General features: G+C 37.7%; 1 protein-coding gene across 2 annotated transcripts in view; it reads left to right on the forward strand.

The window, feature by feature from the left end:
* Nucleotides 1-13862, forward strand: part of FAF1 (Fas associated factor 1) — a 159060-nt gene that overhangs the window by 123547 nt on the left and 21651 nt on the right. For both annotated transcript variants that reach the window (XM_071750172.1, XM_071750173.1), the window contains 2 exons: nt 1759-1895; nt 4431-4519. In XM_071750172.1, coding sequence (XP_071606273.1) covers nt 1759-1895; nt 4431-4519 — 226 coding nt within the window. The remainder of the gene's footprint in view (nt 1-1758; nt 1896-4430; nt 4520-13862) is intronic.

The raw sequence follows: 13862 nt of genomic DNA on the forward strand, positions 1-13862 counted from the left end.
AGCAGTTTTTCACCTCCAGTTAAATATTTTGTTTTCACATGAAACTTGAGTTCCTTTCTCCTGTGGCATGTTGAAGGCTGTTAAACAGTTCTAATGTACAAGTTTCAGGAATTCAGTTCATTTGACCCACACCTTTATTACTTTCAGGAGTGAAACCTTGACTGCACAAGAGTCATTTTGCCATGAAAGATCCCCATTGACTTCTGTGAGGAAGAGATTTCATTTATGTATTCCCACCTTGAAATGCAAAAATAAATAAAAACTCAGCATTATTTAGCTTAAGAGTTTGTGTTCAGACTTTCTGCACACTTTATTTTATCTGTACCAGATGTGTGTCTCTCTGTTGCTGATTATAGCAGTCCCCATTTGGCATTTTTGACATTGTCTGAGAGTTCTGGATTGCAAGAAACAGAGACTCAAGGAGGCAAAGAAGGGTATTTCTCAGTGACATTTATGGCTTCAAAATACTCACTGGCTACCCCTGCTCATTGCTTCCTATCCAGTTATGCTACAAATTCTCTCCAAAGAGGTTTGGTTTTTTAATACTTCAGGTGCCTTAGACAAGCCTGATGTTGTACTCATCAGGTTTCTCAATTTTTAGACATTTTGTTAGATACAACATATATTCATTTTAAAAAAAAATTACAATTTTCAATCTTTTCAGTATCTTTGAGAAGAAATGACTCGGAGTGCTTGACATTTTAATGCAGTTTGTCTTTTCAAATAGATTTGGCTTCTGGTGCATGTGACAACAGGACTTTGCTCCTCAGTTAGAGCATACATTTCAGAGTAGTTGTTACCTAAAATATTATCATAAGGCATAAGAAAACACACGATTTAAGTTGCCTTTCATGAACATAATTAAGAATTAATAAGCCTGTACCAGTGGCTGGTCCTCAGAATTTCCACTGTTTTGCCTTTTGTGACCTGTGTTATTAAAAGTCCATTATTTTTACAGACTTTATTAAATTGGATCTTATTAAAGCATTCTGTATTTGCATTTGGTCTTTCATAATTCATTATTATTATGACATTTACTTTTTACCATCAGATCTGAAAACATATCATAAGCTACCCTTTTCTCTTGAAAGAAATGCTAATTTCAAACAGTCCTCTAATGGAAGAGAAAAGCTTTATCAGTTTTTTCATTTATTCAAGATCGTGTTAAGAATACTAATGCTAGACTTCTGTATGCTAATATCTGAGAGCTTTTTTTGGTCAAAAGCTTAGAATTATTGTTTTTAGATCACACTGCTAAGTATGTCACGGGCAGGGCACCAGCACAAAAGAAAATACAATTCTGCAGCACCACTTTTTAATTCCATGACTGATGAAAACAAACTCTTGATCTTTCATTGTTCTTTCATATGAAATTATATTTTTTATACTTCATCATTTTACTAGAGGATGGCTTCACATAGTTTCTCTAAAGAAGTTCTAAACAATTTATTTAGGATGATAATTTAGGGGTTTAGTTTTGATTTATACCCTGCAGAACAGTTTAACAGGAGATGGAATTCTCCAACAAATAAATCACAATCTCAACTTGTTACAAAGTGCTTTAATTTAGAAAATCAGGGATCTAAATAGTCTCATAATTTAATCATAATAAGGGAGAAAGAGCTCTGAAACTGAATGCAGAAGCCTAGATGCTAAAGGGCAGATACCACTCAGTTGAACAGCTGAATTTAGCTCTTTTGGGGTTTTTTTAAACTAGAAAAACACCTCTCCAATGTTAACTTTTTATTCCCCACCTAGGTTTCTGACAATGTGCACGAGACACTTCGGGAGTGTTGTAGCCCAAACAATTAGAACTCAGAAGACAGACCAGTTCCCACTTTTCCTGATTATTATGGGAAAACGATCATCAAATGAAGTTTTGAATGTAATACAAGGTATGGTTCTTGCTTTATATTAAAACAGTTCTTAAGTGAGTATGGAAACTCTTAGAAGTCTTCTTTGCTAATCGTTTCCTTTTTCAGGATGTTCAGAATATTAATTTATTTCACACAAGAAGTTTTCAGTTGTCATAAATAGCTACTGTTCATATATGTGTTAATGAATGTAGTATTAGAAATTGAAATTGGCATGAGTGTAGTAGAATCATAATTTCACTTCTTCAGTCTTTTCAAAGCAGGAGCCAAATCTCCTAAGTAAGGAGCTACACTTCATTTTCCAAACATATATCCATGTGAATTACAGATTTCCAAAACTTGGCTGCACTTTTTGCCCAGTGCCAGAATGCATTTAGTTCTCTGCCTTCAGTTTTGTGTTAATGTGTGGGCTCCTGTTGCATGTAGTAGGGTAACATTTGAGCATGAGATGGTTTTTTCCAGCCTGCCTGGAGTGTTGAGACCCCAAATTGGATGAAAATGTTAAGTTACTAATATGATCTTACATGCATAAGGCATCTTATATGGCTTAAATGAGCATAACCATTCCTCTGAGTTTACTAGCAGCAAGATGACTTCTATGTGGAGCAATGCCCTTTGACTGACTCTTCAAATTAAAATACATCAGAAAATGTCTGTCTCTGATTTCTTCTGCTTTCTCCACAAGTTTGCCTCCATGACACTGTGTCCTCATTTATTTATTGTTTATATCTAGCCACCTTTATTCTAATCTCCTTATTTTCCTGAGGAAATTCAGCCACAGGAAATACTGCCTTTTTTTTACTGTTTCTTTATGCATGTGGGATTAATAATTTTCTTGAGGAATGTGCAGTACTTCTTGCTATAGCCAAAACTCTAAATTTTGTGTGGATTTTTGTCTCCTTAGTGCAAGGTACAGCACACTAATTTTTCACACTAATTCATGGTACTTCTGTCACTTAGGAAACTTATTTCATACAAATAACCTTATAAATAGATTCTCTTATTTTTATAACTCTGCAGTATAGTTCAGCATGTATATAACTTTAAGCACCTGTGTTATCCTGCTGTGTTGCTTACTGGCTTGAATTACTTAACTGTTTTATCCCAAAGTCACCCAGAATGCATTTTATATTACAAAAGAAACCCGAATTATTTAATTGCCTACATTGTTTTAATGATTTTTGAGGTTTCCACACAAAATCTTTTGAGCTAAGCTAAACTAAACTGATCATCTGTTACAGCCTTACTCAAATTAATCTTTCAACAAAACCCAGACCTGCTGTGCTTGTTATTTTCCCATGAATTGGGACTCTGGTGTCTTTTAAGAATGTGCCCTCAACTGAATGGCAGTCTCTGAAGTCCTGCTTGTTGTAGCATGTGGGATAACATTTTCTGCTAAGGTAGCAAATGCTAGAAATAGGAACAATGAGGGCTTTTCAGGGCTGGGTGAGAAGGCATGTTTACAGAAGAGATACAACAATATAGAAACTTAAGTCCCACTGGCATTTATTGAAATGCAGACTGTCTAAGTTTGCTTTAGATTTTTATTTTTTTGCCTTGGGTTTGGAAACTATGGGGATAGTTCTGTTTTCTTTAGTGGTGCTGTGGCTTCTCCTTAGTTTATTCCTTTTAAAATTTTGACCAGCATCACCAATATATAAACCTAGCCCTTGTTGGTATTGTTCTGGGAATGTCCAATGACTGTTTAGATTGGCAGATGTTAAGAGTTTAGTCTTAGCCCATTTCTCATGGTCCAAGAGCTTTTAACTGCTATGACAAGTGGCTCTCGTGGGTAATCTTCAGTTTAAGAAGAGAAAACAAAGACTGAATGCATCTTGGTGAGAAATTAAACTTAACTTTCAGTCTTACTGAAGACTGGAGACATCCTGGTAGAAAACCATGAGGAGGAATCTGTTTTCCAAGGCATGTGCTCTATTTCTTGATCTGTACAGATGATTTACTTACTTTTCCACTATTATTAGCTTTACAGGCTTTACAGGAGTAGTAAATACACTGAGGAGAATATATTATAGTAATATTTGTGACTTTCCTACCAATTATGCCTGAATAAAAACTTGTGCACACACATCCATTTGATCACTGTAATCTGGGGGTTTTTTGTGTGTTTTTAAACCAATCCCCTTGAATGCTGCCACCAACATCACACCTTTTGTTACCTGTCTGAGCAATTGCTTGAATCTGTGGTAATACTTCAGAATTCCAAAGCTTTAAAATCAGATGTATTACTTTCCTTTAACATCAGTCATTAAAAGAAAAAAACTAGAGTTATTCCAGGCAAGCACAAAAATCATTGTTCAGAGTTGAACCACCTAAAATCCACCTAAAATTTTAGCCTGTGATCAGCATTCGTTTGTAAAAACAACTTTGAATTTGCAATAAAAAAGAAAACTAAGAGCATTCTGCTGAGATACTTGCATTTTTTTCCTTTTTTTTTTTTTTCTGAAGTCTAGCTATTTCTTATGGATTAATTCTATAATGGCTTCTTTTTTGTTTAATAACTTTAATGATATGAAGTTCATCTGTCTGTGTTGCTAGGTAACACAACAGTGGATGAGCTAATGATGAGGCTGATGGCTGCAATGGAGATCTTCAGTGCCCAGCAGCAGGAGGACATAAAGGATGAGGTGAGCTTTGAAAGCTACTGCAGATAGATACCCACTGGCTTTCACAAACCACTGGTGATGCAAAATTAAAGAAAAGATGTTTCTTTAGCCAAGGACGTTTGGTGTGGTGTGTTTTAGGGTCTCTTCACTCATCAGAACTCAACATGGTGAAGTCTCCTTTGTGTATTTATTTGATCTCTCAAAAAACCTCCTCCCTATTGGTCTTGTTATGTTCAGTTTGTTTCCTTTTTCTTAATATTACTGGTGAGTAACTGTGTACATTTACAGTGGTATTCTAGAGCTTAAGGTCTTCATATGAGGAAATGACAATCATGTTTTTTCCCAGTGACCTAAGCCATAGGTAGAAAACAAAAATAGAAGGATGTATCTTACACAAAAGCAACCTTAACCAGAATTATGCCAGTACTGAATCACTATTCAGAACAAGGCAGAATCAGTAAGTAGTGACAAGACAAAACCAATGTTTCAATTACACAGAAGAAGACACAGTGAGGTGAGCAGTTGAAAGATGTTTATCTGTTGCTCTGTAAATTGAGTGACATTTTGAAGTAATGAAGTGCTTAGGAATTTATAATAATAGGTATGTTGCCATTCAGGTTTATTTTTATCCTGTTGGATAGACTTTGATTGACAATGATTCACTAAACACATTTTTCCCATTTAAATCTTGTATCTCATTAGTACCAGATTTACTGATTATGGTTATAATAATCTGAAGGCATGTTATCCTCACAATATCTCTAGTTCATTTTTTCTTCTTTATTTATGCTACCTGTAATTCATTGGTAAAGAAATTGACTTTAATTTTTTTAATACTGAACACAAATTTTAATACAAGGATTACAGGAAAAATCCAAGGCACAATATAATTGAAATCATTATTGCATCTTAACAGGGGTATGTTAGGTATGTTTGGGGTTTTTTTTAATGCTTTAACAAGAAGGTAAAATTCACATCACAGATGAGTTCCAAGAAAGGTTCAGAACTGAAAACTGTAAAATCTGATAGAAAGGTAGAAAGCAGAGAGAAAAACATAAAAAAGCAGAGAGATAAGAGCAATTATATAAGGGACAGGAGCAGGAACTAAAAGTAGGAGTGACAGGATTGGAACAGAGGGAGAAATGGGAGACCAGAGCAGGGGACATGAGTATTTAGGAGAGAAAAATGTGGAAGCAGGTGAGATAGTGACAGACCTGTCTGAAGATGGAAATACCAAGGGGTTTGCAACTGTGCAGAAGCAAGAACTGTCTTCTGCATCCTGAGCTTCTGCCAGTCCTTCACTGGATGGCCAGGACAGTGACAATCCAGTCACACATGTCCCCTTGGTGGTGATATGGATGTCTCCTGCCTTCTTACTCCAAGTGCTCTACCTATGTAGGGAGAACAGAAAATTAATTTTTATATGTTCCCCTAAAATCTACCTTTGTCCAAGTCTTCTGTGATCTTTTCTCAGTATTTCCTTTTGTCCCTGAGAACACCAGTACATTTCTTCCTCACCTGGAAGAAACTAACACACTTTGACATTCAGAAAACTAATGGAAAATTTCATAAAATTTTGGGGCAGGTTTCCAGAACCTGTGGGTTCTATACACAACTGGGATATTTACCTATAGCTTGCCTCCCCTGCTTACAAGCACCCAGAAGAGGTGATCTGGGACACTTTTGCCTTTGAAGCAGGAAGTTGAAAAGCAAAAAAATAACCTGGCTTTATGAAATTACTATTCCAGAGAAGGGAGTATTTGACAAGCAGTCTGTACTCAATAGAGGACTTTAGCCTGAAAAACAAATATTACCTTTTTGTGGTTTGCTACATAACATGTAGCTTTCTTGTAAGGCTTGTACTTGACAACTTCAAGTGCACAAACATCAACACCTTTTCTTTTTTAAGATCTTACTGCAGTTGGGACAATGTTTTTTTTTTCCCCAAATATTACACTAGCAAACAGGATACAGAGTCCGGTTTCTGTTACTCTTTTCTTAATAGCAACAATAAGTCATCAGAAAGCCACAAGAAGATAAGCAGAAAATTCTTTTGTGTTTTGGAAAAGGAAGTCATCTGGGTAACTTTACTGTAAACAGAAGTGTGAGTGAGAAATAGAGCTGGAAACCCTTGGAAATATCAGCAGGAAATCCTTCATGAGTCAGTTTATGCAGCTGAACTTCTCCACTTTGGATTTTTTAACTTGCATGCACACGAAAGCTTCCAGCACAGTTCTTGCCTAATTCTGTTTAGCACAGCATGTTTTGGAGTGCCCTCTGATGGTTATTTGGGTGCAGGATGAGTGTTGGCTCTGCCAGCTAATGGTACAGGTGGATGCTGTGACACTGGCCATAGCTGTTCAGGTGGCACAGTCAGTTCCATGTCACTGGTCATTGGCTGATGGGGAAGGCAGGATGCTCAGAGATGCACTTGTGTGAAGTGAGAGACTACATTAGCTGGTGGTCACAGTGTGGTTAGCTAAATCCTGTGCTTTTGTGTCTGGGTTAGGAGCATTTATTAGTGTAGCCTCATAGAATATTGATCAGGCAAATTTAGGCCGTATTTTTATAATGTCAAGTGCTAAAATATCATTTAACCAGCAATTGGAGTCAAATTTTTAGATTTGTATAGTGTTCCATTAAGCTTTTTCTTACATGCTCTCCAAAGAAATACCTTGAAAACCTTGAAGTGCCTATGCATGCTCACAGTAATCCACCATATTCATCTTCAGGTATGGTGGTATAGAATTTAGGCACCTATTTTCTGTCTTAAGCTTTCTTAAAGAGAGATCAATCTGCCATTAGCTTCTTTTCCCTGCCCCTCCAATGCTTTAGGATCAGTCCTGAACCACTGAGCCTGTTGCTTGCTTCCTGTCACCTGGTTTGACCAAATGACATTTGGAAACCTCTTGCCTCTTTAGGGCCATACTCTTGACATGCCACTGGAGATCTGTGGTCCAGCTGTCATCCTATTTTCCTAACTTTTGCCACTTAAATTTCCATAATAACGAGTGGCAATGAAATCTGGCCAGCAGCATAATGATGTTGTGCTCATGTGGTGCTTCTGGTGAGAAGTGGCCAGTGGATAATGAAATGGTGGGTTCAGTGGCATCAAGAGCAGCAAGGCCAGTTGGCCAAGATGCAGTCCCACCAGCACAGCCAGGCCTGGGGGCTGAGCATGAAGAATTACTTTGGGGCTACACTAAAGATTTCATGCATCTGGGTGTATTTTCCTTTTCTAACCATGTTTGCTCCTCTGGCCCACACCACAAGTGTTGAGACTGTTCAGGCAGTGGGTCTGGGGGGCGTTCCAAAGGGGAAATAAACTCTGCTAAGGAGTTTCTTCTGTGAATGAAAGGAGTATGTCAGAGCAGGGACAAGCAGCCTCTAGCACTGTTGATCAAGGTGTGAGCTGAGATTTTTCAGAGACTGACTTTGAAAAGCCTGCAGTATCAGTTCCTCTTCGGTGTCAGTGCTTGATGCAGGACTTAAGAAAACAAATAATAATTGTAAAATATTGCACGCCCTGGAACGTCCGTTTTCAAACCCCCTGTTGGCTTCCTTACTTTAACTGGGCAGTTAAATAATCATCTCAGTGTGGCGTGATGGGCCCAGAGAGATCCAAGTTATTTCCTTTGTGAGATTAATGTGAAGAGATACGTGATTAAATCCTGGCATTACAGCACAACACACCTGTTCTGGGACCAGGCTGAACATTTTTTCTCCATTGCCCGAGGAGGAGGCTTCTCAAAGGATTACAGTAACACTTTTTGACAAGCTTATACAGGGTGGAGTTTCCATGTAATGACAGGGCTTATTTGATGATGTCTCAGTAATGCATTCTTTTTATTTTTGCTGTCAACATTTATTACTGTAGAAGCATTGACTGTTACACAGCTGGTCCAACTTGTCCACATTTAAGTAACAGTAGGTCTCTGGTTGTGTTTATTTTTGTCCTTATGCAACACTAGCACTCCTGCTCTCCAGTGTGACTTCAAGGAGGAATTGTAATTCCCACAGTTGCTTCAAAACCCTTCTTATTCTTACGAGAGCAAATTGAAACCTTCAGTTCACTTTAAACTATGTCTGCTGGCACACTGTTTTCTTTGGTGTAGAAGAGAAAGAATTAAGAATTTTTAAACTGGAAAAACTGTTGGAAAGAGGCTGGGAACAAAGGTAAGGTGTAGAAAATGCAGACTGCAGGGCCACCATCTTTGCTCTCTGATCTGGGGTGACATCTCTTCTTCCTGGAGACTGCTGCAGTGTGAGGAAAATGCAGGTCCTCCTGACCAATATCTGGATGGGGATTTCAAAAATACATAAAAGAAAACAAAAATTCCAAAGCAGCAGCATAGATTCATCCTCTTTTCCCTGCCACAGCTCTTTGTACAAGTGTGCTTGCCTGTCCATCCCAGCACCCCAGCACTGCTTATTTTAGATGATGCTTTACTGGCCAAGTATTATTTCTTTGCAACAAGAAGCCTCCTCTTCTGCCTTGCTGCTGTCAAATGTAAGGCATTTCCTTTTTAAATATCATAATTTAACAGTTTGGGATTCCAACACCTTTTTCTTCCAAAGACATATCTCTCAGCCACAAAGGGAGCTAAAGAGCATTGGTCCAAGTGCATTTGCTCATAATCTTGTGGTCTCTTTGTCTTTTCCTCCTTCAGATCAGTGGCTTTTGCCCACTCCTTCCCTGCAGTTCTGTTCTCCAGTCAGAGGATGCCATAAGTGCTTCCATCAGCAGGGCAGGAGCCCTTTGCAGTTTCTCTTTGGGCAATGAAGCTCACATTAAAATCTGTAGAAATTAAGCATCTGAATACCTTTGATAATCTGGGTTCCATCTAACACTGTCATGTGTATCATGCTATATAGTATTTGCACAACAGGAGGTTATGAGAATAAATACATGAAATTCACTAAATTCCAAAGCACAAAAGCATTATGGTGATGACAGCCATCTAGCAGAGATGGTGATTTAACCCCTCCAAAAAAAATCTAATTAGCACGTTTACTAATTATTACTAGTTATAACTAATTAAACTACAGTAATCAAAATTTATTTGATTAAATTTTCCAATTCAGTATTTGTAATATGATAGCAGCCCAAGCGATGGGTTTCCCATTGTGCATTGACAAACCAGCAGGTACTGACATTTTATTAATTTTAATACAGGTATTTTATTTTTTTTTTTAACATACTGTTTTGAACTTGGACAAAATGCAAGCTCCTGACCAAGGAAAGAAAAGAGAAAATGAAAATATCCTTAGGTGGCTTTTCAGCTGTACATGTTAGTGGCTGCAGTCACTGGGTATTCACTGGGTTTCTCTAAACAAGCAGCTCCTTTACCTGCTCTACACCCTTTCCCATGGAAAGCCACTGCAGGACTGCATCTTGAAGGTCTGGGGTTGCTTTTCTTTCTTGTCAATTGAGGGAATTTCCAGTTATTTCACAGCCTACAGTATAGACAGGCAAGACCCTGTGGTAGTTCTGCCCTCTCACCCTGCCCCTTCCTGCCTCCCCACCTGAGCTTTTGCCACCATAGAAATTTCAGTTTGCTTCATCTTTCTCTCTCCTGTGCTCACCCCTTTCTGTGTACACTTTTTTCTTCTACATATTCCCCATCATGTTAAGTTATACAGTGTGCAAGTCTGTCATCTTAGTGAGTCAAATTAATGTCTTTCTTGTGCTGGGTTGTTTGGACAAAAGGGTGTTTCTCTTTAACGCTCCCATGAATAGCCTTAAGCACTTGCAGTTTTTAATTTCAGGAGTGGTTCAGTGAAATGAACTGTCTTTCAGATAAGCATTCAACATTTATTAATATACTCTTTTTCCTTTTTTTTCTTTTTTTTCTTTTTTTGTCTTTCTTGTAACAGCCATTTACTTATTGATGCCTGAGAAATGTCTCCTGCTCGTGGTGATCTATCTTCTCAAGTTCTGTCTTGTCTGGTTTTTAGTTCACAGAAAAAACAATCCCAAAGGGAAATGAGGAATAAAGTAAAACACATCTCCCTGAGACAAATCAGGTGAAAAGCTGATTCCTGGGGTTAAAGCATTAAATCCTACCTTTGGAAACAACAACAATATAAAATTTTAAAAAATAGCCCAGGAGGGCCAGTGCTGACTTTTCCAGCAAAATAACTCATCCAAATAGCCAAATGTATTATGTATCTTTTTTCCTGTGTGATCTCCAGGAAAAGGGGCTACTGCTGTCCTAAATATAATCAGGAAACCCCCATTTCCACTGTTCTGCATCTGAAAATTCCAGCTGTGACGTGCCTCAGGGGTAATGTCAAGGGAATAATTATTTGAGATAGTTATCTTAAATTTCTTCTTAACCTTCTCTGTAAGTGTTTTTTTTAGTCATGTAGTTCCGGATGTTACTCAACAGAAGGCTTTATCTGGTCCATTAGAACTATCTTGTAAAGTGTAAAGTATCTAGCAAAGAAAATTCATAACTGAATAATATTTTCTGTGGCAAAAAGCAGTACCAAGCTTCCACTGAATGACTGTTATCCCTACTATTGCACTGGCAAAATGGGAAAGCAGAGATCTGTGACTTTTCCTCTGTAAGGAACAAAAAAAAATTGTCCCCTCATTCCCAAAACCTCTGGGATGTGGATGATTCCCATTCCCAGCAGCCTTGGTTGCTGCAGTGGAATTCAGACATGCTGAGTGTGAGCCCCGTTTCTGATGAAGGCTTTTGGAGTGACCTGGGATAAACAGTTGTCTGTTCACACCTTGGTTTCTTGGAAAAGGAAGATGGCAATTTTACCTTTGTTGCATTGTGGAGACATGGTTATTGATTTCCAGTCAGTGCTGCAATTTCTGTAGGGTTTAACAGCAGAGCTGTTCAGCTACCTCAGCTTTTGTTCATGGAAAATATTTAACAACATTTAAAAAATGAATTATTTGCAGTATGACTGTTATTTTTTTCACAGAATCATAAGACTTGGAAGGGACCTGTAGAGATCATCCAGTCTTCCTAGAGGCTTCTTGTGTTCTTTCTTAGTGCAGTGAAAGATTCTCTGTTAAAACCTTTTCTTCAGCTTTTTCTATCACCATTATGGATTTTCTTCTGTAGCATTTGGTAAACTTGAGTCATCCTTGTACTTTGTGTGGTTTCTCTGGAAGAAGAGATGACTAAAATAAACTGCATTACAAAAAGGAGAACTGCAGTATCCAGTGTTGAAAATTTGTCCAGCTCTGAACTGAACAATATTATTATTTTCCCTCTGTAGAGGAGGAGGTTCCTGTAGAGTGTGAGCGGTGTTAAGAAAACCCAGAACTAGACACTAAGAGGCATTTCATAGGATTACATCTGCTTCTTAACTAAAGAAATATGGACTCCAGGTTTGATTTTAAGGTCTGTTTCAGTAAGGACAGGATTGTTTCAATGCAGTGTAAAGCTCAGTTTCATGGTCATTTACTTTAAGATGTGACTCACATATTTCTATGAAGACCAGGCAGTCATGCGTGGTAATTCTTCACATTCCTGACATCTTTTTCATAATCCACTTTTAGGATGATGATAATTGTGATGAATAGGGAGGAAAGGCTTTTTATTTTTTTTTACTGCCTGGAATTAATGTTTAGATTCTTGTAGAATCTATAGCATCAGTGGTTTTTTACATCAAGCTTATGTAAATAAAACCAATTTTAAAATTTCTACAAAACAGCTCTTTGGAGGTGAATGAAACCTGTGCTCATCAGAAGTAACTTCTAGTAACTTCCTGGAGTTTTCTAGATAGTTTATAAAATGTAAAACAAAAGCCAGCACTCAGTTTCTTATAAATCTTACTTGGAGTGAATTTTTAAACAATTTTAAGAAGTGTTTTAATTTTTACTTATTTAGGGTTGATTTTGGTTTAGGGTTTTTTTTTTCATTGTTGGGTTTGGGTTGGTGTTTTTTTTTTTTTGTAAACTAGAGAAACTACATTGCTAGCAATCTTTAATAAAGTAAAGATCCTGGAGTTGCAGTTGTTGCATCTGATCTTTCTGTTTTCTCCCAGGCATCACTGAACTTGCATGGCCTTTAAAATTCAGTTATTGTGTGAAGTTATTGTATGATAAATGAAGTTAGAAAACCTCAAATCTAAATAGGGTCTCTGACAGGTCATTCCTAGTGTGTTTTTTTTTAAATGCTTCTCCTCTGGCAGGTTGCCTGAAGTCTTCCTTTAACAAGTTGGTTTGAGAAGATAATTTTGTTTCTCCTTCTAAGATAAATTTATGGTGTGCTTATGGAAAGTCATGGAATAGGTAGTACAAAACCTTCCCCTCTATTGTTACATTCCATCTATGAGAACAGTTGAGAAAACCCCTGTGAATTCAAGAAGCTTTCCTCAGTTTTGGATAATTTCTTAATTATTTCAACACTCCCTCTTTTGAGAAATGGATTATTAATGTAGAGTAGTTTCTGCTATCAGGTTTGAGTTAATTTTTGAAGGTATTCTTTGAGCATAACACATGAAGCTTGTCAAGGTCCAGGGAAGCCAAGAGGGGAATGGGTTATTCAGTGATTGTTCTTTTTCTCTTCTGCAACAATTTATTCTACTCATGCCTTAACTTGGCTGAACCAGGCAATGGTTTGTCTGTCTTCTGTGTGAATGAAATTTATGACACACTGATTGTAGAATAATCTTGGGTCCTATTTCCATAAGGAAGAAGAGTTTCCTCTAGAAAGATCTTGTTACTTTCTAGCTGGAGGTTGTGTACCTTTTCCTGCAATTTGTCCTTTCCTCTGGTGGTCACTTTAGAGCTTTTTAACCACTAAGACTTCAGAGTTTTGTTTGAGGAACATCTTGGCATGTTTGCAGGACATGATAGTAACAGCTGATGTGCTCTCCTCCTCTTCAGAATTGAGTTTCTGCCAAGTAGTGAACTTCTGGGGAGAAAGCTGATCACTTTGCACAATGTTGCCTTTATGTGGATTAAACCTTGCAAATGAATTTAAAAATTAACATAGATGTTCAAAAGGCAGTAGGTAGTAGACTTGAATTTCTATGAAAAATGGGGAACAGTGCAAGTGCTGCCTTACTGGTGACTGCAGGTGACTGTGCTGAGCCCACCAGTGGTCTCACTGCTAAAGCTTATTGATTTTTGTAGGGACCAGTGCAGCCTCTGCAGGGCTCTGGGAGGATTATGAGATGTAAGAGGAGTAAACGCAGGGGAGCAGCCACTGCCTCAGGCTCCAGAGGCAGAATATGAAGCTATTGATTGTACTCTTTGCTTTATCAGACATCACCCCAGTGCAGTTATTCCAGCTTTCAGGGATATCCACTTCTTGATCCCCCACTGTATGGCTTTGTCATTTGTGTATTTTTAGTAAAACCCTTTTTTTTTTTTTTTTTTTACACTGTGGAT

Source organism: Heliangelus exortis, chromosome 8 (genome assembly GCF_036169615.1).
Source record: "Heliangelus exortis chromosome 8, bHelExo1.hap1, whole genome shotgun sequence".
Classification (NCBI taxonomy): Eukaryota; Metazoa; Chordata; class Aves; order Apodiformes; family Trochilidae; genus Heliangelus; species Heliangelus exortis.